This window comes from Vanellus vanellus, assembly GCF_965231255.1.
Source record: "Vanellus vanellus genome assembly, contig: HAP1_SCAFFOLD_411, whole genome shotgun sequence".
Classification (NCBI taxonomy): Eukaryota; Metazoa; Chordata; class Aves; order Charadriiformes; family Charadriidae; genus Vanellus; species Vanellus vanellus.
In genome coordinates this window covers 31,863-57,500 of record NW_028126635.1, presented here as the reverse complement: position 1 = coordinate 57,500, position 25,638 = coordinate 31,863, and the positions used below count along the sequence as shown (strand labels likewise).

The following is a 25,638-nucleotide window of genomic DNA, read 5'->3' as shown; positions in this document are numbered from 1 at the left end:
TGGCGGTACGCACGGCGGTTCCGAACACGACGTTGAATTCTGAGAATGAAATTGAATTCTCATAACGAAGTTGAATTCTGATAATGAAATTTAATTCTGACAATGAAATTTAATTCTGACAATGAAATTTAATTCTGACAACAAAGTTGAATTCTGACAATGAAATTTAATTCTGACAACAAAGTTGAATTCTGACAATGAAATTTAATTCTGACAATGAAATTTAATTCTGACAACAAAGTTGAATTCTGACAATGAAATTTAATTCTGACAACAAAGTTGAATTCTGACAATGAAATTTAATTCTGACAATGAAATTTAATTCTGACAACAAAGTTGAATTCTGACAATGAAATTTAATTCTGACAATGAAATTTAATTCTGATAACAAAGTTGAATTCTGACAATGAAATTTAATTCTGACAATGAAATTTAATTCTGACAATGAAATTTAATTTTGACAATGAAATTTAATTCTGATAACAAAGTTGAATTCTGACAATGAAATTTAATTCTGACAACAAAGTTGAATTCTGACAATGAAATTTAATTCTGACAACAAAGTTGAATTCTGACAATGAAATTTAATTCTGACAATGACATTTAATTCTGACAATGAAATTTAATTCTGACAACGAAGTTGAATTCTGACAATGACATTTAATTCTGACAACGAAGTTGAATTCTGACAACGAAGTTGAATTCTGACAACGAAGTTGAATTCTGACAATGAAATTTAATTCTGATAACGAAATTGAATTCTGACAACGAAATTGAATTCTGACAACGAAGTTGAATTCTGACAACGAAGTTGAATTCTGACAATGAAATTTAATTCTGATAACGAAATTGAATTCTGACAACGAAATTGAATTCTGACAACGAAATTGAATTCTGACAACGAAGTTGAATTCTGACAATGAAATTTAATTCTGATAACGAAATTTAATTCTGATAACGAAATTGAATTCTGACAACGAAGTTGAATTCTGATAACGAAGTTGAATTCTGATAACGAAGTTGAATTCTGACAATGAAATTTAATTCTGACAATGAAATTTAATTCTGACAATGAAATTTAATTCTGACAATGAAATTTAATTCTGATAACAAAGTTGAATTCTGACAACAAAGTTGAATTCTGACAACAAAGTTGAATTCTGACAATGAAGTTGAATTCTGACAATGAAGTTGAATTCCGATAACGAAATTTTGTGACGGGTCATTAAACGGCCGACGGGTTAGCGGTTGGCAGAAGCTTTGGGAAATCCCCCCTCCGAAAGGTTTGGCTTTGTAGGGGTTAATCGTGGGCCTCGCCGAGTGCGTTTGGCACCGTTTAATTTTCGGCAGTCACCATCTGACATCAAAGTTGGTCCCCGTTGGTGCTGTCTACAATGAGGCGAAGCGCCTGCTGCCATCTGACCTACCACCCCGGGGGGTGGGTTGCAGCCCCCCCCCCAAATGCTCTGTAATAACGAAAAGTGGCATCAGAATGTTTAATGATAATATATTCACGAAATGAGACCGACAATAAGAAATTTTCTTTTCAGCCCCAGGATACAGCGTTCTTTGGAGCTGATTCGGTTTTGGTGGAATCCTCAAAGCACTACTTGAACATCCGCTACACGTTGCTGCCCTACCTGTACACGCTCTTCTACAGAGCTCACACCCGAGGCGACACGGTGGCGCGGCCGGTTCTCCACGAGTAAGTTGACCTTCACAGCGCCCAAAGGCGATTAATTCGGGGAGGTCGAACGCTGCTGTGTGAAGGACGCGTGAAGGACGCTGCCCGTCACCCTCTCTACGGACGTCTACGTTCGCGGAACGCCATTTTGGGGGCCGCGGGGAGAGTCATTAAGACGGGCGCGTAATTTCTGCCTAAAATTCTGTGTTCTTCTGTAAAAGTCTGTCAATTCTGCGGTACTGTGGGTGCCGACACGTCGTTGGCGGCCGAGCGGATTATTCTCCACCACCGGCACGTAGATTTTTAAAACATTGCTTTCCTCGCCCTTCATTTCCTCGAAACTCTCGAATGGAATGATATTACGACCAGACGCGCCCGGACACGCTTGGCGGCATACGCGTAATTAAGACATCTGAAATTAATTAAGCTGCAAATTTCTTTTCTTAACCTCAGATCGTCTCCACCCCTTTCCGGTAGTGATTCTAGACCACCGAAACCTTGCAACGTTGAGATTGCTCGGTGACCACATTTCTTTACGCGCTCTTTCTTAGGAAGAGCCGTTAACGCCGCCGTTTTCTCGTTTCTTTAGGTTTTATTCTGATGAAGAAACGTGGAGTGTGGACAAGCAGTTCCTCTGGGGTCCCGGGCTCCTCATTACTCCTGTGCTTGAGCCAGTAGGTTGCACTTTCTTGACGCCTCGTCCTAAATTCACGGGGGGGGGTGGGCACCTCGAGTCGCCAGCGCCACCTTTCGAAGTACGGTACGAGCCCCAGGCAGTCAAATTTCTCGACTTTCTGTTCTCCTCGTTCTTTTATTCCCTCGATTTGAAACCGCCTTTGGATTTTCCTCTCTTATTCGGTCTTGGGATGACGCTGTTATTCAGCTTAAAAGTCAGAATTCCCCTCTTTAGGGCGAATGTATTTCCCCTGGAATCACGCTCCCCCTCCGTTTTTTAAGTTGGGGAAGAGGAGAAAAAAAATCAAAAAAACCAAACCTAAATAAAAAAGGAAAATAGGGTCTTCCGTTTCTCCGGTGAAACTCATAAATTTGCTCCGGTTCTCCAGTGAACCTCATAAATTTGCTCCGGTGAACATCATAAATTTTCTCCGGTCAACCTCGTAAATTTTCTCCTGTCAACCTCGTAAATTTTCTCCGGTCAACCTCGTAAATTTTCTCCGGTCAACCTCGTAAATTTTCTCCGGTCAACCTCGTAAATTTTCTCTGGTCAACCTCGTAAATTTGCTCCGGTCAACATCATAAATTTGCTCCGGTCAACATCATAAATTTGCTCCGGTCAACCTCGTAAATTTGCTCCGGTCAACCTCGTAAATTTGCTCCGGTCAACCTCGTAAATTTGCTCCGGTCAACCTCATAAATTTGCTCCGGTCAACCTCATAAATTTGCTCCGGTCAACCTCATAAATTTTCTCTGGTCAACCTTGTAAATTTGCTCCGGTCAACATCATAAATTTTCTCCGGTCAACCTCGTAAATTTTCTCCGGTCAACCTCGTAAATTTGCTCCGGTCAACCTCGTAAATTTGCTCCGGTCAACCTCGTAAATTTGCTCCGGTCAACCTCGTAAATTTGCTCCGGTCAACCTCGTAAATTTGCTCCGGTCAACCTCGTAAATTTGCTCCGGTCAACCTCATAAATTTGCTCCGGTCAACCTCGTAAATTTGCTCCGGCCCTATTTTAGCCTGAACTGTCTCGGCGAGAAGCGGAAAGACTATTCCCAAAAAGCCTCTCGTTCATTAGCTATAATATTTCTCCGGTGGAAACACGTGTCTTAATATAAACCTCGATATATCCTTCTTTCATGCGTATTAAATAGAATTTAATTTTCTCCGTAAATTCATTTTTTTCCCCCCTCCTAAATTTAATTTCCCCCCTAAACTCCATCATTTTCGCTTTAAATTTGCATTATTTTTAGCATATTATTTTTAGCATATTATTTTTTAGCATATTATTTTAGCATTAGGCCAAAAATACCGCTCATTGTTTTTCCCGGCGCCAAAATCTCGTATTAACCCTCGTGAGTTCTTGTACCGCGTCTGCTGTTCAGAGGAGCAAATTAATTCAGAGGATCAAATTAATTCAGAGGAGCAAATTAATTCAGAGGAGCGCTCATGAAACGTAGGAAATATCTGAAACGAACCCACGTGGGAAAAGGAAAATCGAGATTTACCGGCGCTTGCGAATATCCTCTGAGATGGAGCGTTTACAGCATTGTAATTTTGGGGTTATTTTGGGGTAAATTTGGGGGCGAGTTTCTGTCTTCACGGCTTTGCTGAAATGACACCTTTCGTTCCTTCTTCGGGCATCGTCGTAGAAAAACCCGTGAAAGAAAACCATGAAAGAAACCCCAAAAGAGGGAAATATCAACCGCGGGGAAATATCAACCGCGGGGAAATATCAACCGAGGGGAAATATCAACCGAGGGGAAATACCGTTGTCAATTTTATTACGATTTGGGGAAATTTTGGCTTATTTTCATGGTATTCCCTTCCCCCCACCACCACCCTCGCCCCATCCGGTTGAGGAGGGGGATGGAGAGAGCGGCTGGGTGGGCACCTGGTCACCTCCTCCCCCCCCGCGGTCAACCCACCTCATGGGGTTAACGTGGGTTCGAATGCGAAAATAATTTCCGTGTTTCCCATTCCAGGGGGTGGAGGTCATCCAAGCGTATATCCCTGATGCAATCTGGTACGATTACGATTCGGTGAGTAAGTGGGAATAATCCGGTGGGGGGTTCTGAACGTCCAAGCGAGAAGGTGGACAGAGCTGTGGGGCGAGTTCAGGATTTAGGAGGAAAAGGCTAAAGAAAACCTTAAGGAAAAGGGGTGTGTGTGTGTGTGTGTGTGTAAAAGCGAAATACGATATTATTAATAACGCACAAAGGTGTTGGCCATTAACTCTTCCTAATCTCATTTTTGGAAATGAATTTCCCGCTGCTGCGGTGGTGGTTTTAGTCGGTGGAAAAGGGATACGGTTCGTTTCGGATATCCCGGCAGGATTTGCTCTGGCTGGCTTCATTGGGAAATAAATAATGCGATTTCATAAGCGTTATTAAATCTTATGATGAAACGATAAGACGAAATCTTCAGATGAAATAATAAGATGAAATAATAAGACGAAATCTTCAGATGAAACGATAAGACGAAATCTTCAGATGAAATAATAAGATGAAATAATAAGACGAAATCTTCAGATGAAACGATAAGACGAAATCTTCAGATGAAATAATAAGATGAAATAATAAGACGAAATCTTCAGATGAAACGATAAGACGAAATCTTCAGATGAAATAATAAGATGAAATAATAAGACGAAATCTTCAGATGAAACGATAAGACGAAATCTTCAGATGAAATCACAGAATCATGGAATTTTCAGAGTTGGAAGGGACCTCTAGAGATCATCCAGCCCAACTCCCCTGCTAAAGCAGGATTGCCCGGAGCACATGGCTCAGGACCGCATCCTGGTGGGTCTTCAAAATCTCCAGAGAAGGGGACTCCACAACCTCCCTGGGCAGCCTGGGCCAGTGCTCTGTCACCCGAAACGTAAAGAAGTTTTTCTGTGTATTTGAACGGAATTTCCGATGTTCCAACTTGTGCCCATCACCCCTCGTCCTGTCACTGGGAACCACTGGAAAGATCCCGGTTTCATCCTCCTCCAACCCAATTTTAGATACTCATATGCCATAAGAAGGTCTCCTTCAGCCTTCTCCGGGAGTCCCAACGCTCTCAGCCCTTCCTCATAATGGAGATGCTCCAACGCCTTCATCATCTTCGTTGCCCTTCGCTGGACTCGCTCCAGCAGTTCCCTGTCCCTCTTGAACTGGGGAGCCCAGAACTGGACACAGCACTCCAGTTGTGGCCTCACCAGTGCAGAGTAGAGGGGGAGAATGACCTCCCTCGACCAACTGGCCACACTCTTCCCTATGCAGCCCAGGATTCCATTGGCCTTTCTGGCAACAAGGGCACATTGCTGGGCCATGGATAATTTACTGTCTACCACAACCCCCAGATCCTTCTCCTCCGAGCTACTTCCCAGCAGGTCCGCCCCTAACCTGTACTGGTGCCTAGCATTCTTCCTCCCCAGGTGCAGGACCCCACACTTGCTCTTGTAGAACCTCACTAGGTTCTTCTCTGCCCAGCTCTCCAGCCTGTCCAGGTCGCGCTGGATGGCAGCACAGCCCTCTGGGGTATCAGCCACCCCACCCAGTTTGGTATCATCAGCAAACTTGCTGAGGATACACTCTGTCCCCTCATCCAGGTCATTAATGAATATATTGAACAAAATTGGACCGAGTATTGACCCCTGGGGGTCAAAATCTTGAGATGAAATAATAAGACGAAATCTTAAGATGAAACAATAAGACGAAATCTTAAGATGAAACAATAAGACGAAATCTTCAGATGAAATAATAAGACGAAATCTTGAGATGAAACAATAAGACGAAATCTTAAGATGATGAAATAATAAGACAAAATCTTAAGATTAAATAATAAGATGAAATCTTCAGATGGAATAATAAGACGAAATCTTGAGATGAAACAATAAGACGAAATCTTCAGATGAAATAATAAGACGAAATCTTGAGATGAAACAATAAGACGAAATCTTAAGATGATGAAATAATAAGATGAAATCTTCAGACGAAATAATAAGACGAAATCTTAAGACGAAATAATAAGACGAAATCTTGAGATGAAATAATAAGATGAAATCTTAAGACGAAACAACGAGACGAAACAACGAGACGAAACAACGAGACGAAACAACGAGACGAAACAACGAGACGAAACAACGAGACGAAACAACGAGACGAAACAACGAGGCGAAACAACGAGGCGAAACAACGAGGCGAAATCTTAAGATGATGAAATAATAAGGCGAAATCTTAAGATGATGAAATAATAAGGCGAAATCTTAAGATGATGAAATAATAAGGCGAAATCTTAAGATTAAATAATAAGATGAAATTTCAAGACGATGAAATAATAAGACGAAATCTTAAGGTGAAACAATAAGACGAAATCTTAAGATGATGAAATAATAAGGCGAAATCTTAAGATTAAATAATAAGACGAAATCTTAAGATGATGAAATAATAAGACGAAATCTTAAGGTGAAACAATAAGACGAAATCTGCTCTACGGAGGTTTGACTTTGCCGACCACGGGCAGCGGAACTGAAACCTCTGACTAAGAGGAAGACCGGAGCAGAATGAATCCCAAACCTCAGGATTTAAGGCAGCGGCAAATAACGTAATCCCATTCCTCTTCTTTCCCTCCCTCTTAATCAGGGCGCAAATCTCTGGCTGAGAAAGCAGTGGGTAGAGCTGAACCTTCCCGCAGCCAAAATGGGGCTTCACTTGAGAGGAGGTTACATCTTCCCTTTCCAGCGGCCGGCCACCACCACGGTGGCGAGGTAAATCTCCGCGCGGCACGCCTACGGAACGCGGTTCCAAAACTGAAGTCGAGGGCAGCTGCTTGTTGGGGAAGGAATGGGGGGGGGGGGGTGAAAAAAAAAAAAAAAAAAAAAAGTCGAATTATTAATCGTTCTTATCAGCACTACTATTATCAGGCGAATAGTTTTTTTTGGTTTTTTTTTGGAATTACGGATTTTCGTTATTAGCGGTGAGGTCCGTAGGAGGTTATCACGTTACAGCAATACCCGATCTGCAGCAGTAGGGGCGTTGTCGGGTAACGTTTCATGTGTGACGGTGGCGCCTCAGGAATTTGGGATGTCAGCACCACGGCCAGCGACGAAAGAGGGCTTTGGGGTTGGGTTGGGGTTTTGGGGTTGATTGGGGTTTTTGGGTGGTTTGTTTGGGGTTTTTGGTTTGATTGGGGTTTTGGGTTGTTTGGGGTTTTTCGGTTTGATTGGGGTTTTTGGGTTGTTTGGGGTTTTGGGTTGTTTGGGGTTTTGGGGTTGTTTGGGGTTTTGGGGTTGTTTGGGGTTTTGGGGTTGTTTGGGGTTTTTTTGGTTTGTTTGGGGTTTTTTTGGTTTCTTTTGTTTTGTTTTGTTTGTTTGTTTGTTTGTTTGTTTTTGTTTTGGGTTTTTTTTGTGTTGTTGTGGTTTTTTGTTGGCTTTTTGTTGGCTTTTTGTTGTTTTTTTTTTTTTTTTGTTGGTCTTGTCTTGGTCTTGTCTTGGTCTTGTCTTGGTCTTGTCTTGGTCTTGTCTTGGTCTTGTCTTGGTCTTGTGTTGGTCTTGTGTTGGTCTTGTGTTGGTCTTTTGTTGGTCTTTTGTTGGTCTTTTGTTGTGTTTTGTTGTTGGTTTGGTTTGGTTTTTCTGGTTTTGTTTGTTTTTTTGTTGTTGTTGTTGTTGTTGTTGTTTTTTGTTGTGTTTTGTTGTGTTTTGTTTTGGTTTGGTTTGGTTTAGTTTTTTCTGGTTTTGTTTGGTTTTTTTGTTTGGTTTTTGTTTTGTTGTTGTGTTTTGTTGTGTTTTGTTGTGTTTTGTTGTGTTTTGTTGTGTTTTGTTGTGTTTTGTTGTGTTTTGTTGTGTTTTGTTGTGTTTTGTTGTGTTTTGTTGTGTTTTTTTCTGGTTTTGTTGTGTTTTTTTCTGGTTTTGTTGTGTTTTTTTCTGGTTTTGTTGTGTTTTTTTCTGGTTTTGTTGTGTTTTTTTCTGGTTTTGTTGTGTTTTTTTCTGGTTTTGTTGTGTTTTTTTCTGGTTTTGTTTGTTTTTTGTTTTGTTTTGGTTTGGTTGGTTGGTTTTGTTTTTGTTGTTTTGTTTTGGTTTGGTTTGGTTTCTTTTGATTTGGATTGTTTTGGTTTGTTTTGTTTTTTTTTTTGTTTTTTGTTTTTTGTTTTTTGTTTTTTGTTTTTTGTTTTTTGTTTTGGTTTGGTTTCTTTCATTTTGGTTTGTTTTGTTTTGTTTGTTTTTTTTTGTTTGTGTTTTTTTTGTTGTTTGGTTTTGTTTTGGTTTTGTTTTGTTTTGTTTTTTTTTTTTGTTTTGTTTGTTTGTTTTGTTTTTTGTTATTTTTTTCGGTTTTGGTTTGGGTTTTTTTTGTTGTTTTTTGTTTTGTTTTGGTTTCTTTTGTTTTGTTTTGTTTTGTTTCGGTTTGGTTTTGTTTTTGTTTTGTTTTGTTTTGTTTTTTCCTTTTTTTTTTTTTTTTTTAAATTTATTTTAATCTCACCGTGGATTTCAGCCCGTCGCACGAAAGGTGTTGAACGTCAAAACCTTGGACAGCCAAGGATTGACGCAAGACAACTCTCAACGCTTTGAAACCCCGTTGGATGCCATACCCTTAACGTGAACATTAAAGACTGCCGAAATATTCATTATACATCTAAAATCACGGGGTTGAATTTTTTTTTTTTTTTTTTTTTTCCTACAGCCGTAAGAATCCGATGGGACTCATCATTGCGCTGGATGACAACAACGAGGCAGTCGGGGAACTATTCTGGGATGACGGAGAATCGACAGGTGAGCCTGCGTGGGTTGTCGTAGCGAATTACCCACAGCGACCGAAATATTAAAATTTGAAAATTAATTTAAAAATAATAAAAAAAAAAACCCAATTTTTTTTTTTTTTGGGGGGGGGGGGGGGAATGAAATGTTTTAAATTTTAAAAAAAGATAAACATTTGAAATGCGTAAGAGGCTATTACTACTTTCCCCACCGTCGAGTGGAACAACAACAAAAAAAAAAGGCGGTCGTCCGAATTTTTTTGAATTTTCTTTTTCTTGTTCGGATTTGGCGAAGCGTAAAGCCGCCGCCAAGCGGGAAACCACACTGTCACAACTGACGTTCTTTCTGTTGTGCGCCCCAAAGTGTTTCCACGGGTACAAGAACGCACACAACCCGTAGTTCACGAGAAGGTTCGGTTCAAAGTTCACGAGAAGGTTCGGTTCAAAGTTCACGAGAAGGTTCAGTTCAAAGTTCACGAGAAGGTTCGGTTCAAAGTTCACGAGAAGGTTCGGTTCAAAGTTCACGAGAAGGTTCGGTTCAAGACGAAAAAACTCGTGCGGTTACTGAACGCTTCAGATTTAATTGAATTCTCTGGGAAATCGGCAGAAATGCCGTTAACTCAAAAGTCGGGGTACCGAACCCCAAATTTAAGGCGTTTGGTTACCACAGTGCCTCCGCAAATCCGACGAGATAACACCCCGTTGTCTTTCCCCCCCTTTCGCTTTTCGTTAATGGCTGTTGGAAAACTTATTATTTTTTTGGGGGGGGATATAATAATCAGGCGAAAGCCCCACAACTTCGTGCCGTGAACGGGGATCGGGACTACTCAACTCCCAAGTTTTTTTTTTTTTTTCTATCAAACATTTTCCCTCCTTTTAATTTTTTTATTATTTTTTAAAGGAAAAAAAAAAAAAACCAAAAACGTGAATTTTAGGCCAAATTTGTTTTCTTTATGGTGAAAAACGAATGCCTTCGGAATACAGCTGCGCCTGAGAAAAGCAGAGGTAATTCCCGAGCGAGGGGAAAAATTCCCGAGCGAGGGAAAGCAACAAAACACTCCGATTTTTTTTTTTTTTTTTTTTTTAATTTGCATTTTGAGGTGAAGGTATTTTTGGGGAATGAAGGACCTCGAGTTTTCTAAAATCTTTTTAAGGCTTCGGGGGAGGCACCCGAATAACTCCTTCAATCCTCCGGCTGCTTTTTGAAGCCTTCGTCCAACGTTCAACGCGTCTTTTCTCGAAAAGGCGGGAAAGAGGTTTAAACGGTTATTCCGAAAGGTTTTGGTTTTTTTTTTTTTTATTTTTTTGTGGTTTTTGGGTTTTTTTGGTTTTTTTTTTTGGAAGACGTTGTATAAACCACTCCAACTTGTACTGAAAGCGGATGATTTTTGCGTTATTATTACTATATTATTAGTAGTATATCGCTACTATATTATCACTCTATTGCCACTATATTATTATGGGATGGCGGCGGTTGTTACTTTCAGCGGATGGAATTTATCTCTATATTCGCAAACAGCTGTAATACGAAGAGCGAAGGGCTTTGTTTTCTGGGATGTTCCTCTTAATGCTACTGAATTTCAGGCGGACCTGAAATTCTCTAATCCGTATCTTTTTGTCTCCCGTTCACGAGAAACTTTTTTTTTTAAAAAAAAAAAAAAAAAAAAGGCGGGAAAATATTTAAGCTTTGTTTAGCTCTACGGCCGTAAAACGTAGGTTAAAGAGGAGAAGTTTCTTAGAGAGCAGCAGAAGTCAAAATATTAAAATACAGCAAAAATCTGGACTAAACCGGCCCCTATTTGGCCTGAATATCGATTTTTTTTTTTTTTTATTATTATTATTATATTATAAATCAAAAGAAATTCGCGTAACGAAATGGGCAGGTCAGGCCGCTTTCTGCCACCCCCCAGCCGCAAACAACGTCACGACTCGCTAGGCGACTTGTGAACTTGCCAAAGACTACGCCGCCAAAAATGGGGATTTTTAAGGAAAACGGAGAAATATCGGTCGATTCGGCAAACGATTGGAAATTTTTTCTTCAAAAAATTATTGGGATTTCGTAAATTGTTGCAGTTTGTCCCGCAGCCGTCCGGGGGAGGGGGTAACTTTCAAAGGTAAGCGTAATGATGATGATGATAATAATAATAATAATAATGATGATGATAATAATAATAATAATGATGATGATGATAATAATGATAATAATAATAATAATGATGATGATGATAATAATAATAATTAGCGCTTTTTTTTTTTTTTTTTGGTCTTTTCGCTTTCCTTTTCTAATGCTGTCTCACTCCGCCCCGCGACTGAAATGTCTTTCTCCGCATTTTAGGTACTGTTGAGAAGAAAACCTACATTTTCTATAATTTCAAAGTTTCCAATGTAAGTATCCCGGTTTTTAAAGGATCTAATTTTAATTCCAATTTTTAGTCGGTAACACTTCCTATGGATATTCCTCCCCCCACTCATCCCCCCACTATTTTCCTAAAACGATTACTGAAATATGAATTATTTGGTCAAGTTTAAGAGGTGCCATTTCAAAGTCTTGTCACTCGGCCAAGATGGAAATAGGACATTTGTCTTCTCTTCCCCTAATTATTTTTAATAGCTTTTAATTTCCCTCCCCGGCCCTTGGCACAGCTCGAGAGGTCGGACTCATCCGCTGTTAGTAAACGTAACGGAACAGAGCGCGGCTTTTCCGGCTCAAGAAAAGCGCCCGTGTTGAACGCGTACGTGTGTTACCCGCCGAAGGCAGAAACGTATACAACGCGCAGAAAAACGCATATGTTATGCAATGTGCATTATGCGTTATCCAATATAGAATATGGAGTATACAATAGACAATATGCAATATACAACATACAATATATAATATACAACGTATAATATACAATGTATAATATATAATATATAATATATTTTATGATAAAGATATAATAGATAATAATAATTGTATATTACTATATGATATTATGCATCATTATATAATATGTATTATGTATTTATAATATATACTTATTTAATATAATTAAGTTAAATATAATTTTAATTATATATTTATAACTAGATACAATATATAATATATACTATATATTGTACAATATTGTATATATACTATTGCATATTGTATATTATACATATAGAATGTGTATAATATTATATATGTATAATATTATATATGTATAATATACAATACACAATAGACAATATATAATATATAATATACATTATACATTATAAAATACATAACATATAACACATAACATATAACATATAACATATAATATAATACATAATACATAACATATAACACATAACGTATAACACATAACGTATAACACATAACGTATAACATATAACATATAATATAATACATAATACATAATACATAACATATAACACATAACGTATAACACATAACGTATAACACATAACGTATAACACATAACGTATAACACATAACGTATAATATAATACATAATACATAATACATAATACATAATACATAATACATAATACTACATAATATATAATATATAATATATAATATATAATATACATTATACAATATACAATACATAACATATAACACATAGCATATAACATATAATATAATACATAATACATAATACATAATACAACATAATATATAATATATAATATAAAATTTTATATTATATATTATATAATATAAAATATATAATATAAAATATAAAATATAAAATATATAATATAAAATATATAATATAAAATATAAAATATATAATATAAAATATAAAATATAAAATATATAATATATAATATATAATATATAATATATAATATATAATATAAAATATACAATATATAATATAAAATATACATTATACAATATATAATATAAAATATACATTATACAATATACAATACATAACATATAACATATATATAATATAATACATTACATAATACATAATGCATAATACATAATACTATATAGTACACTATATAATATATAATATATAACATAGAATATATAACATAGAATATATAACATAGAATATATAACATAGAATATAATATTATATGACATATACATAAAATAGAAAAAAAAAAAAGTTGCTTGCCACTCGAAATCAGGAGACATTTTGGCCGCTCAATGCAACTCTGTCGTCGTTCCTCAGAACGTTCTGCAAATGAACGTCACGAACAACAACTACACCGACCCGAACAACCTGATGTTTGAAGAAGTCAAAATCTTGGGATTGCCCCAGGAACCGGCGTCCGTCACTGTGTTGCACAACAACGCTGTGCAAAATTCTTCTCTTAACATCACCTATAATCCTGCGGATAAGGTAAATAAAAATCCAAAACCTTTGCCCACGAAACCGAGCTGTGTGGCGAGGTAGACGCGCCGGAGGGGAGGGATGCCACCCAGAGGGACCTGGACAGGCTGGAGAGGTGGGCCCGTGCCAACCTCATGAAGTTCAACCAGGCCAAGTGCGAGGTCTTCCGTCTGGGGGGGGGGGACAATCCCAAGCACAACTCCAGGCTGGGCGGGAGAGCAGCCCTGAGGAGAAGGACCTGGGGGTGTTGATCGATGGATGAGAAGCTCAACCTGAGCCGGCAATGTTGGCCAGAAGGTCAACCGTATCCAGAAGAAACGTGGCCGACAGGTCAAAGGAAGTGATTCTGCCCCTCTGCTCCGCTCTCGTGAGACCTCCACCTGGAGTACTGCCTCCAGCTCTGGAGTCTCCAACGTAGGAAAGACATGGACCTGCTGGAGCGGGGCCAGAGGAGAACCACGAGGATGACCAGAGGCCTGGAGCACTTCTCCTATGAGGAGAGGCTGAGAGAGTTTGGGGGGGGGGGGTTCAGCCCGGAGAAGAGAAGGCTCCGGGGAGACCTCAGAGCCCCTTCCAGTGCCTAAAGGGGCTCCAGGAGAACTGGAAAGGGACTTTTTACAAGGGCGTGGGGTGAGAGGATGTGGGGGAACGGCTTCAAACCGGAAGAGGGGAGATGGAGATGAGATGTTAGGAAGGAATTTTTGACTGCGAGGGCGGTCAGCCCCCGGCGCAGGTTGCCCCGAGAAGCTGTGGCTGCCCCATCCCTGGAGGGGTTCAAGGTTGGGTTGGACGGAGCTTGGAGCAACCTGGGCTGTGGGGGAGGTGGCCCTGCCCGGGGCAGGGGGGTGGAACTGGATGGTCTTCAAGGTCCATTCTGACCTAAACCGTTGTGTGAGGCTGTGAAAAGGGGAAGGTGCCACCTGTGTTTTAGCTATGGTCAAGGAGAGGGTTCCGTAGGATGGTAAATGCCACAGTATGTGCGATGTATTTTACTAAAAACGACCGTTGTGTTATATCCCATCAGAGTAACATTGTCATCATTATTATTAGAATATGTTAAAAATTGTGTGGGTCTCCCGCTTTGCCCTCAGACGTTGCCTGTGGCGTGTTTTAATTTGGCACTGATTTATGCGGTTACCTACAATTTATGAAGGGAGGAACAGCTTTCGGCTTTCGCAGCTGATATTGTAGGAGGGGAAAGAACGTTCGTATTATTATTATTATTATTATTATTATTATTATTATTATTATCATTATTATTATTATTAATATTATTGATATGATTATTATAATAATATTATTAATATTATTATATTATCATTAATAATATTATTAGTAATATTATTAGAATATTATTATTAATATTTTATTATTATCATTAACTTATCATTATTATTATTATATTATTAATATTATCATTATACTATTATTATTATTATTAATATTATTATATTACTATTAATAATATTATTAATAATATTATTATAATATTATTATTAATACATTATTAATAATATATCATTATTATAATAGTATTATTATTATATTATTATTATAATATTATTAATATTATTAATATTATTATAATATCATTATTAATATTATTATATTACTATTAATAATATTATTAATATTATTATTATATTATTATTAATACACTATTATTATTGTTATTATTATTATTATTATTATTATTATTATTATTATTATTATTATTATTATTATTCTATTTATTTATTTATTTATTTATTTATTTTTAACCACTTACATTTGAATTTAAAAACAAGGAAAGAGCTGCGCGCTTACCTCCTCCCCACCCCCCGCGGGATTTGCGGCATCAGATCTCCTGCGCTGGAATTACGGAGGCGCGAATTTGTTTAAAAAAAAAAAAAAAAAAAAAAAAAAAAAAAGGGGAGGGGGGGGGGGGAGGTTTGGCCCGAGTTGCCAAGTTTTGAATTCTCCGAAAAGCTGAAATTTAATAACGGTTTGTCGCGTGCTATTTGTAGGTTGCTCTCGTGCAAGGGCTCCAGCTGGAACTGGGACAATCGTACTCGTTGAGGTGGACTCTACCAATCAGCACCAACGAAAAATACGATTGTCATCCCGGTCCGAACGCGTCCAAGGAAAAATGCGAACAGCTGGGCTGTGTCTGGGCCGTAAGCAAAAAAAAAAAAACCCAAAACCAAAATTTCCAACCCAAATTGGGAAAAAGCGTGTTAAGAATGCCGACTTTATTTTTTTTGTATTGTTTTTTTTTTTTTTTTTCCCCAACAAAAAGAAACGGTCTCATTTGCCCTTCCGTCCGGAGACCTAAAAGTAGAAGCAGTTTGTTGAAACGAGAATCGTTTTCAACAACTTCCGGTCTTCCGAAGGATGTGAGAAATAGGGGGAAAGAGCTGGTATTTTTTTTTTTTTTTTTTAAAAGGTGGGAACGAATAATATTAGGATTATAAAAAAATCAAATATTGGTGAGGAACAATTAAAAAAAAAAAAAAAAAAAAACAAAACCAACAAATATCCGTTAGGAATAAAGATGAGGTACAAACAGAGAGGCAAAAAATCGGTGTTATTCCGAGGTGGGACGATGACGCGGTAACCAACATCAACGCGTCCCACTTCAGAAGAATTGATACGCAATTAGCGAAGAAACGGCAAGTTTCTCCCTTTGCCAGCGGGAGATATCCGACAGGGAAACCGCAATTCCCAACGGGAAAGAGAATTTGTAGAAGCGAAGAAACGTCAAAGCTGATGGAGAGCTCTCGGCAGATATCGCTCAGGAATTTTAGGCACATCCTCCTGAAGGTGTCCAAAATAGGCTGAGATCATTGAGACGTCAAGGTCTATTTTTATTTTATTTTATTTTATTTTATTTTATTTTATTTTATTTTATTTTATTTTATTTTATTTTTTATTTTATTTTATTTTATATTTTATTTTATTTTTTAATTTTATTTTATTTTTTTATTTTATTTTATTTTATTTTATTTTTTTTATTTTATATTTTATTTTATTTTATTTTATTTTTTTTATTTTATATTTTATTTTATTTTATTTTATTTTTTATTTTATTTTATTTTATTTTTTATTTTATTTTATTTTATTTTATTTATTTTATTTTATTTTATTTTTTTATTTTATTTTATATTTTATTTTATTATTTTATTTTATTTTATTTTTTATTTTATTTTATTTTTTATTTTATTTTATTTTTTATTTTATTTTTTTTTTTTTAATTTTATTTAATTTGTTTTATTTTTTATTTTATTTTTTGTTTTATTTTTTATTTTATTTTTTATTTTATTTTATTTTATTATTTTATTATTTTATTTTATTTTATTTTATTTTATTTTATTTTATTTTATTTTATTTTACTTTATTTTATTTTTTTTTTGGTAGGGTCGAGGCGAATGCCACAGATGGAGGGTACGTTAAATCATCGTCACTTTGTCACGAGACAGACAGGACCGAACAACCTCGAAATAAGCAGTTATGTTTAAAATAGCCTCGAGCTTGGTGGGTTCGGCACTGCTTCTTTATTGTTTAATAACAGCATGAAGTTGTGGCCAAAATTCTACAGGGAGGAGTCAGCCGGTTAAAAAAAAAAAAAGGAGTTTTGGAATTCTTGCTTCTAAAGAAATTAATAAAAAAAATTAAAAAAAAGTGGGCGATTGAATAATTAATTCCCTCCTCATGTGTCCATCCGTAGGAAGATACCTCCGCTTCCGGCGCTCCGTACTGCTACTACACCACCACCGACAACGGTTATTCCGTTACCGATGTGAAATACACGTCATCGGGTGTGACGGCCAACCTCACCCTCAAGAAGACCAACCTCAGAACCTACGAGAAATCGACGTTACCCATCAGTACCCTTCGCCTGGAGGTGATATATCACAACCACCATCTGCTGCAATTCAAGGTAAGGTGGAATTGCGGAATTTTTATCGTTGGGCTTGTTCGAAATAACGTTATTTCCCGGAATACCGTTTCTAGATCATTTTGTCTTGGGTGGATCGCTCGTCCAAAATTTTCTCCTCGTAACCAAATAGCTTTTATTACTCTTAGTCTTGAATCAACGCACAGCGATTTATATGATAGAGAAAATCGGAAGAGAAATCTCTTAAAGCTGGCTAAAAATTCAACCGAAAACGTGCAATGCGTTTACCGTGCATAAAAACGCACCGAAATCAATATGTTTAAATAATTAAAGGAGTCATTCCCGGTCCTAAATAAAACCTCAGGGCTCTTTATTTCCCAACCCCCAACGTTTTGAAGGAATTTGAGAAATACGTCTGGAAAGAAAGCGCTTATCTCAGCAAATTCACTGATGCGTTTCAAGTAATTCAGTAAATCGGTAAAAATCAAACGATTCTCTGCCCCCGACTCGGAGCTGCTATTTTTACCTGGAATGTTTGAAATGTAACTTGCTAATTTATGTGTATTCCACGTACACCGAAATGAATTAATTTTCCATGCATAGATTTATGATTATGCAAATGAAAGATACGAGGTGCCGGTACCGCTAAATCTCCCCAAGTCCCCCGAAAGCACATCCTCGGGTCAACTTTACAACGTGGTGGTTCAAAAGAAACCCTTCGGCATCCAGGTGCGACGCAGAAGCACGGGGACGGTGATGTAAGCCACGCTCATTTCCTCGCGTTTTGTTTTTTTTTTTTTTTATTATTTTGTTTTACTGATTCCATTTTTTAATTGAATTTTTTGGTTTGTTTCTTCATCTCAGCTTGTTAATGAATTTTTTCTTTTATCTTTTACACTTAATTTAATTTCTTTCTTTTTTTTTTTCTTTTCATTATTCCCTCCCCTCCCCTTTTTCTTTCTTCTCTTCCACCTTTTCCTTTCCCTTCTTTTCCTCCTGAAACATTTTATCGTCCAGACTGCTCTAAAATTTTCCTCTCCGTCCCATTAAACGACTCCATCTGTCCAATACTAAATTCCTGCGGCGGTCTCTTGACCTTTACGTAAATATGAGGATATTAACCCAGAGGAAGGATGACGACGGTCATCCTCGACAAGACCTTATTTTTTATTTTTTGTTTTGTTTTCCCCCAAATTGGCTGGGGTGTTTTCCTGCCGCCTCGTACTTCGATACCGGTTAAAAGTCCTCCGCGGCGTTGTCCTGGTTTGAGTGACACGGGATTAATTATTCTTTCAGTAATTTTACTTTTCGGTAAGGACTGTTCCAGCGCTAGGGAAAATTGCACTTTTCGAGGACTCCAGTATCCGAATTTTTAAAATACTTACTTTCTGGCCAGCTGTGCTGTGCGGGTCTCAAGGTCTCAGCGTTTTCGAGCTCGCCGGGGGCGGGGATGAGGAGGAGGAGCGAGACCCCAACACTTGACCCAAGTTGGTTAGTTCATACCATCAACGTCACATTGACTATAAATTAGAAAATTTGCTGCCAAGTTCTCTCTCGCCCGCGACGGCCGCCATCCTGAGAACTTCGTGCCCCCCCGTACCGGAGCCCTGAGACCTTCCTTTCCTCCCGAAGCCGAAGCGCTGACAGTGTCCCACATTTGCCGTCCGCTGCTGGGAGCGCACTGCTCCCTACGGATAGAACGGGCCGAGGATAATCTTTGCGTATTCTGTATCGGTGTCGGGATGAATATCGGTTCTTTAGCGCTGTTGACGTTAATCATTCTGTTAAATCGGTTTATATTTTCAACCTTCAGGTTTCCTTGCCTTTTCCCCATTTCTTTTCCCGGGTGGGGAGGGGTCATCGGGTGAAAGAATAATTGTCTAAACCACAAGAAACCGTTGTGGGTTCTTCAAACCAAACTGATCACCTTCGAGCGCAAAGCTCTAGACCTTTCCAAACACCGGTTTTGGTGCAGTTCCCGTGTATTTGGGAGGCACAACAATTTTCTACACTTTGGAATATTTTCCTTAGCATTGTTTGTAAGTTTTGTGTGTCTGTCTGCTTGTGTTTTTTTGGTTTTTTTTTTTTGTCTCGCTCTTTTTGATTGCGGTGTGTTCTGTTTTATTTAGTTTTTTTGTTTGTTTGTTTGTTTTTCCCCCCCCCATTCTTTAAAGTAATCCAAATTTCATTGCAAGTTGAGTTCCTTTTTGCCAACCGGAATAAGTTATTCGTTCCATAATTCAGCCTCCCGTGCCTACAGCCGTCATTGGAAGAACGTTATCAGATTCTGACTCAATTTCTAACAGAAAACGAAAAAAACCCGATTTGCACCTAATGTTTCAGCGTAATCTGCAAAAATACCCCCATGTTAAACTCTGAAAAAAACCTCCTGATGTTGTTTAAGTTTTCTTGATAACCGTAACAGCTTTATTCGAAATTTTGTGAATATTGAGAATTTTGGAGAAAAAAAGAGAAAGGGTTGACCGCCAGCTCTGCCCGGCGCTCCAATTCTTGTCGTTTTGGTTTGTTTTCCTCTGTTTCAGTTGGGATTCTCAGCTACCGACTTTCACCTTCAGCGACCTGTTCATTCAGATTTCTACCCGTTTGCCATCCCAATATTTGTACGGATTTGGGGAAACTGAGCACCTGACGTTTCGACATGACATGAACTGGCACACTTGGGGAATGTTCTCCAGGGATCAGCCTCCTGGAGTAAGTTGGGGGGAGGGGGGGTGTGGAAGAAAATCCCGATTTTGCCTTTTTTTTTTTTTTTTTTTTTCCCCTCCTGGAATTTCTGCTTTTTGCTTTCTATCAACCCGTCTTGATTGGCTATGGAGATACCCAATCCTGCGCAGATGGGCTGGGGCAACCCCTGCTACCCGTAAAGGCTGGGTGGAGAAGGGATGGAGAACATCCCCTAGGAGAAGGACCTGGAGGTGTTGGTGGGTGAGAAGCTCACCGTCAGCCGACGATGTGCGCTGGTGGCCCAGAAAGCCACCGCCATCCTGGGCTGCATCAGAAGAATTGTGGCCAGCAGGGCGAGGTGGGGGGAGGGGGATATTGTGCCCCTCTGCTGCGCTCTGCTCTGGGGAGACCCCCCCCGAAGTGCCGCCTCCGGCTCAGGAGGTCCCCACAGCAGAAGGACACGGAGCTGTCGGAGCGGGACCAGAGGAGGCCCCGGAGATGCTGGGAGGGCTGGAGCCCCTCTGCTGGGAGGACAGGCTGGGAGAGGTATGGGGGGGTCAGCCTGGAGAAGAGAAGGCTCCGGGGAGACCTCAGAACCCCTTCCAGTGCCTAAAGGGGCTCCAGGAGAGCTGGGGAGGGACTCTGGATCAGGGAGGGGAGCCGTGGGACGAGGGGGAATGGTTTGACACTGAAAGAGGGGAGATTGAGATGAGATATCGGGAAGGAATTCTTGGCTGTGAGGGCGGTGAGCCCCTGGAACAGGTTGCCCAGAGAGGTGGTAGATGCTCCATCCCTGGAGGTGGTCAAGGCCAGGTTGGACGGGGCTTGGAGCAACCTGGGCTGGGGGGAGGTGGCCCTGCCCAGGGCAGGGGGGTGGCACTGGATGTCCCTACATGACTAGAAGTGTCTCTTCCAACCCAAACTATTCTATGATTCTGTGATCTTTCCTCCTGGGTCAGACCTAGGCAAAGTTCTCCAACTTTGGGATTCCAGAAGGACTTACAGAGTCAAATGAAAAAATTTTACCTTTCAGCACACCCCCGTATCGGGTTGGTTGTTTTGTTTTTTTTTTTTTTTCCGCAGAACACAAATATTGGCAATTTGCAAAGGATCGGTCACGCAATAGTGGTGCCTTATTATAGCTACAAGTTGAAAACTTGAAACATTTCGAGTAAATGAAAAAGGAGAGAAAGTCACCGACTTGTCCTGATGATAAAGACTACTGGGAAATATTTGAAAAGAAGAGAAAGTCTTCTCCTAGGGAAGCGATGTCATATTCGCAGTTTTGAAACCTAAACCTATGTTTCCTTCCCTCCCTGCCTTACGCAATCGGGAACCGATTGACCAGTTTGAAGCTGAAAATCGTCGCTCCTGGTCAACGTTTACCGTTGGATGTCCAATAGGCAACGTTCTTTGTTGCATAGCGGACAGTTGCGTCTCGGAGCGTTTATGAACCTTCTTGTTTTTAATGGATAATTTATTGGTAGACGCAAATAACCGACTGGTTGCGATGTCTTTCCAATAGAAAGACATCTAACGGGCTGACAGACGGAGCTCAGAGGGTTGTGGTTAGTGGCGCAGAGTCTGGTTGGAGGTCAGTAACGAGGGGTGTCCCTCAGGGGTCAGTACTGGGTCTGATCCTGTTCAATATATTCATCGATGATGAAGCCATAGAGTGTACCATCAGTGAGTTGGCTGATGACACAACACTGGGAGGGGTGGCTGACACGCCGGAAGGCTGTGCCACCATTCAGCGTGACCTGGCCAGGCTGGAGAGTTGGGCGGAGAGGAACCTCATGAAGTTCAACAAGGGCGAGTGGGGGGTACTGCATCTGGGGAGGAATAACCCCCTCCACCAGTAGAGGTTGGGGGTTGACCTGCTGGAGAGCAGCTCTGTGGAAAGGGACCTGGGAATCCTGGTGGCCAACAGGATGCCCACGAGCCAGCAGTGTGCCCTGGTGGCCAAGGCGGCCAACGGCCTCCTGGGGGGCATCAAGCAGAGCGTGGCCAGCAGGTGGAGGGAGGTCATCCCTGGAGATGGAGAGCAGCTCTGTGGAAAGGGACCTGGGAGTCCTGGTGGCCAACAGGATGCCCACGAGCCAGCAGTGTGCCCTGGTGGCCAAGGCGGCCAACGGCATCCTGGGGGGCATCAAGCAGAGCGTGGCCAGCAGGTGGAGGGAGGTCATCCCTGGAGATGGAGAGCAGCTCTGGAGAGCAGCTCTGTGGAAAGGGACCTGGGAGTCCTGGTGGCCAACAGGATGCCCACGAGCCAGCAGTGTGCCCTGGTGGCCAAGGCGGCCAACGGCATCCTGGGGGGCATCAAGCAGAGCGTGGCCAGCAGGTGGAGGGAGGTCATCCCTGGAGATGGAGAGCAGCTCTGGAGAGCAGCTCTGTGGAAAGGGACCTGGGAGTCCTGGTGGCCAACAGGATGCCCACGAGCCAGCAGTGTGCCCTGGTGGCCAAGGTGGCCAACGGCATCCTGGGGGGCATCAAGCAGAGCGTGGCCAGCAGGTGGAGGGAGGTCATCCCTGGAGATGGAGAGCAGCTCTGGAGAGCAGCTCTGTGGAAAGGGACCTGGGAGTCCTGGTGGCCAACAGGATGCCCACGAGCCAGCAGTGTGCCCTGGTGGCCAAGGCGGCCAACGGCATCCTGGGAGGCATCAAGCAGAGCGTGGCCAGCAGGGGGAGGGAGGTCATCCCTGGAGATGGAGAGCAGCTCTGGAGAGCAGCTCTGTGGAAAGGGACCTGGGAGTCCTGGTGGCCAACAGGATGCCCACGAGCCAGCAGTGTGCCCTGGTGGCCAAGGCGGCCAACGGCATCCTGGGGGGCATCAAGCAGAGCGTGGCCAGCAGGTGGAGGGAGGTCATCCTCCCCCTCTGCTCTGCCCCGGGGAGGCCACATCGGGAGCGCTGTGTCCAGTTTGGGGCACTCTGGGTCAAGAAGGAGAGGGAACTGCTGGAGAGGGTCCAGCAAAGGGCTACGGAGATGATGAGGGGATTGGAACATCTCTCCTATGAGGAAGGACTGAGGGACGTGGGGGCTTTTTAGTCTGGAGAAGAGAAGATTGAGGGGGGATCTTATCAACGCTGATTAATCCCCAAAGGGCGGGTGCCGGGGAGGTGGGACCAGTCTTTTTCCAGTGATGCCCAGTGACGGGACAAGAGGGAACGGGCACAAACGTGACCATGGGAAGTTCCATCTCAACCTGAGGAGGGACTTCTCTCCCGTGCGGGCGGCAGAGCACTGGGGGAGTCTCCCACTCTGGAGCCATTCCAAACCCGCCTGGACGTGTCCTGCGCCACTGCTGGAGGTGCCCCTGCTCTGGCGGGGGGTGGGATTGGGGGAGCTCCAGAGGGCCCTTCCAGCCCTGACCAGTCCGGAATTCTGGGATTCTGTCAAATACTTAATTTCTTTCGCAGTACAAGTTGAATTCCTACGGTTTCCAGCCGTTCTACATGGGTCTGGAAGAAGATGGCAATGCCCACGGAGTTCTCTTGCTTAACAGCAACGCAATGGGTAAAAAAAAAAAAAAAAAAAAAGAAGAGAGAAAATTCACTGTATTTTCTCAACGTGTTTTACTTCAACGGTCGGTTTTTGCCTTCACGCACCGCCTGTGTTTTTCAGATGTGACCTTCCAGCCCACGCCCGCCCTGACCTATCGCACAACTGGGGGAATTCTGGACTTTTACATGGTTTTGGGTCCAACACCGGAGCTCGTCGTGCAGGAATACACCGGGGTACGATTCTCCTATTGCAAATTCAAAGTGTTTGGGTAGCGGTGTTTTTTTTTTTTGTTTTTTTTTTTTTGTTTTTTTTCTTTCTTGCTTGGTTGTTCGGTGTGCTGTGCTTTTTGAAACTTTCAAAATTTGGTTTTCTTTCGTTTCGTTCTGCTTTCATTATTTGCGTTTTCATTTTTAGCTGGTCGGGCGACCAGTCATGCCACCCTACTGGGCGCTGGGATTCCAGTTATGCCGCTACGGATATGAAAATGACACCGAAATCGTCAATTTGGTGGACGACATGAGAGCGGCCATGATACCCTATGTACGTTGAGAGTCATTAAAGCGTGCGACGGCGCTCGGATTTCTGGCTTCGGGGTGTTGCCTAATTTAAAACAGTAAAAGAAACGCTGTGATTAACGCCATCGTTCAACTTTCCCACGCGCTTTACGAGGAAAGGAAAGAAAGCAACTTTGTGATTTCCGTGATTTATTCGCACTATACGTTGCCCTGTGCTGAGAAAGCTATTTTTTGGCGTGGGTTTTTTTTGGAAAAGTTGCAAAAGCTTTAGACCTAAGCAAATTATACCTCGATTAGGCATGGCTTTCGTTTTACAGCTAATTAACCTCAAATTGTTTCTGTACGGAGCGACTGGTTCCCTTGTTGCTGGACGGAGTGCAGTAACGTGTACGCAGACAATGTGTATATCGACATATATTTATACATACGGACATATGAACGATGTCACTCAGGAAATAACTAAAAAAAAAGCACTTTCTTTTCTTTTTATTTATTTTATCTTATTTTATTTTTTTTGGTGTGAACTGTAGGACGTCCAGTATGCAGATATTGATTACATGGAACGGCAACTGGACTTCACCCTGAACCCACGTTTCGCTGGATTACCGGCTCTAATTGATAAAATCCGAAGTGAAGGAATGAGGTTTATCCTCATCCTGGTGAGTGTTGGATTCCGCTTTTAAATTACAGCATCTCATTGCAGAACACGGAATGCATTGAAACGACATTTCTGCATTTATTTGCTTTTTCGACGTGGAAGTAAAATTGCATCCCCTTTAATCTTAGGATCCAGCCATATCTGGTAACGAAACCGATTACCTCGCCTTCACGAGAGGTTTGGAGAAGGATGTCTTCATAAAATGGCCCGACACCAATGACATTATCTATGCAAAGGTACCGTTCTTAAAAAGCCGATTATTTTATCCAAATAAGCATCATGCCAGGTTAGACGTTGGGGAGAAGACTTCAAACAACCCGTCCGTTCCCATATTTGGTTGACGCGTTGAGTGCTACAAATGGAAATGTCTTCAGTTTGCGTTGCCGTCGGAATACGCAGCAGCGAAGCTTTATCGCTGTTAATACTTATTTTTTTTTTTTTTAAAAAAAATTCTTTCTGCCAGAACATCTAAAAACTGTAGCGAACCCATGAATTATTTAAGAACCCATTCCAACATTTTAGCAGTGCGTTACTTTCAGTCCGGGGTCTCTTTCTTTCTTTCTTTCTTTTTATTATTATTTAAAAAAAAAAAAAAAAAATCCGGTTGAATTTGATTCTTTTAAAATCTCCTTCCTCCTACCAGGTCTGGCCGGATCTTCCCAACGTAGAAGTTAATGACACGCTGGACTGGGACACCCAGGTGAAGGTAAATGTTGCTATTTTTGGGGGGATTGACACACGTAGAGAGGAAGCAGCAAATCCGTTACGGATTGTAGCAGTGAACCGGTTGATAAACGTCAACCTGAGAAGTCGCATGCAGAAAGTAACCATTTTTTTTTTTTTTTTCCCCACCAGAACATCGAAAAAAAAAAAAAAAAACCAACCCCTAAGTAACATCAGTGTGAGTTGCAGAAAGCGTAGAGCCTTTCTGCCAGAACATCTAAAAACTGTAGCGAACCCATGAATTATTTAA

The 25,638-nt window shown here is 40.8% G+C and overlaps 1 protein-coding gene across 1 annotated transcript in view; it reads left to right on the top strand.

Moving 5' to 3' along the window:
• LOC309684877 (maltase-glucoamylase-like) overlaps positions 1-25,638 on the top strand; it is a gene marked incomplete at its 5' end in the record, with an annotated part of 59,208 nt that overhangs the window by 17,091 nt on the left and 16,479 nt on the right. Inside the window, 17 exons of the mRNA XM_082500722.1 lie at positions 1,551-1,705; positions 2,274-2,358; positions 4,347-4,403; positions 6,993-7,117; positions 9,027-9,115; positions 11,435-11,484; positions 13,266-13,436; positions 15,434-15,583; positions 17,134-17,346; positions 17,908-18,062; positions 19,848-20,016; positions 23,408-23,504; positions 23,613-23,725; positions 23,907-24,032; positions 24,538-24,666; positions 24,794-24,901; positions 25,309-25,371. Coding sequence (XP_082356848.1) covers positions 1,551-1,705; positions 2,274-2,358; positions 4,347-4,403; positions 6,993-7,117; positions 9,027-9,115; positions 11,435-11,484; positions 13,266-13,436; positions 15,434-15,583; positions 17,134-17,346; positions 17,908-18,062; positions 19,848-20,016; positions 23,408-23,504; positions 23,613-23,725; positions 23,907-24,032; positions 24,538-24,666; positions 24,794-24,901; positions 25,309-25,371 — 2,055 coding nt within the window. The remainder of the gene's footprint in view (positions 1-1,550; positions 1,706-2,273; positions 2,359-4,346; positions 4,404-6,992; positions 7,118-9,026; positions 9,116-11,434; positions 11,485-13,265; positions 13,437-15,433; positions 15,584-17,133; positions 17,347-17,907; positions 18,063-19,847; positions 20,017-23,407; positions 23,505-23,612; positions 23,726-23,906; positions 24,033-24,537; positions 24,667-24,793; positions 24,902-25,308; positions 25,372-25,638) is intronic.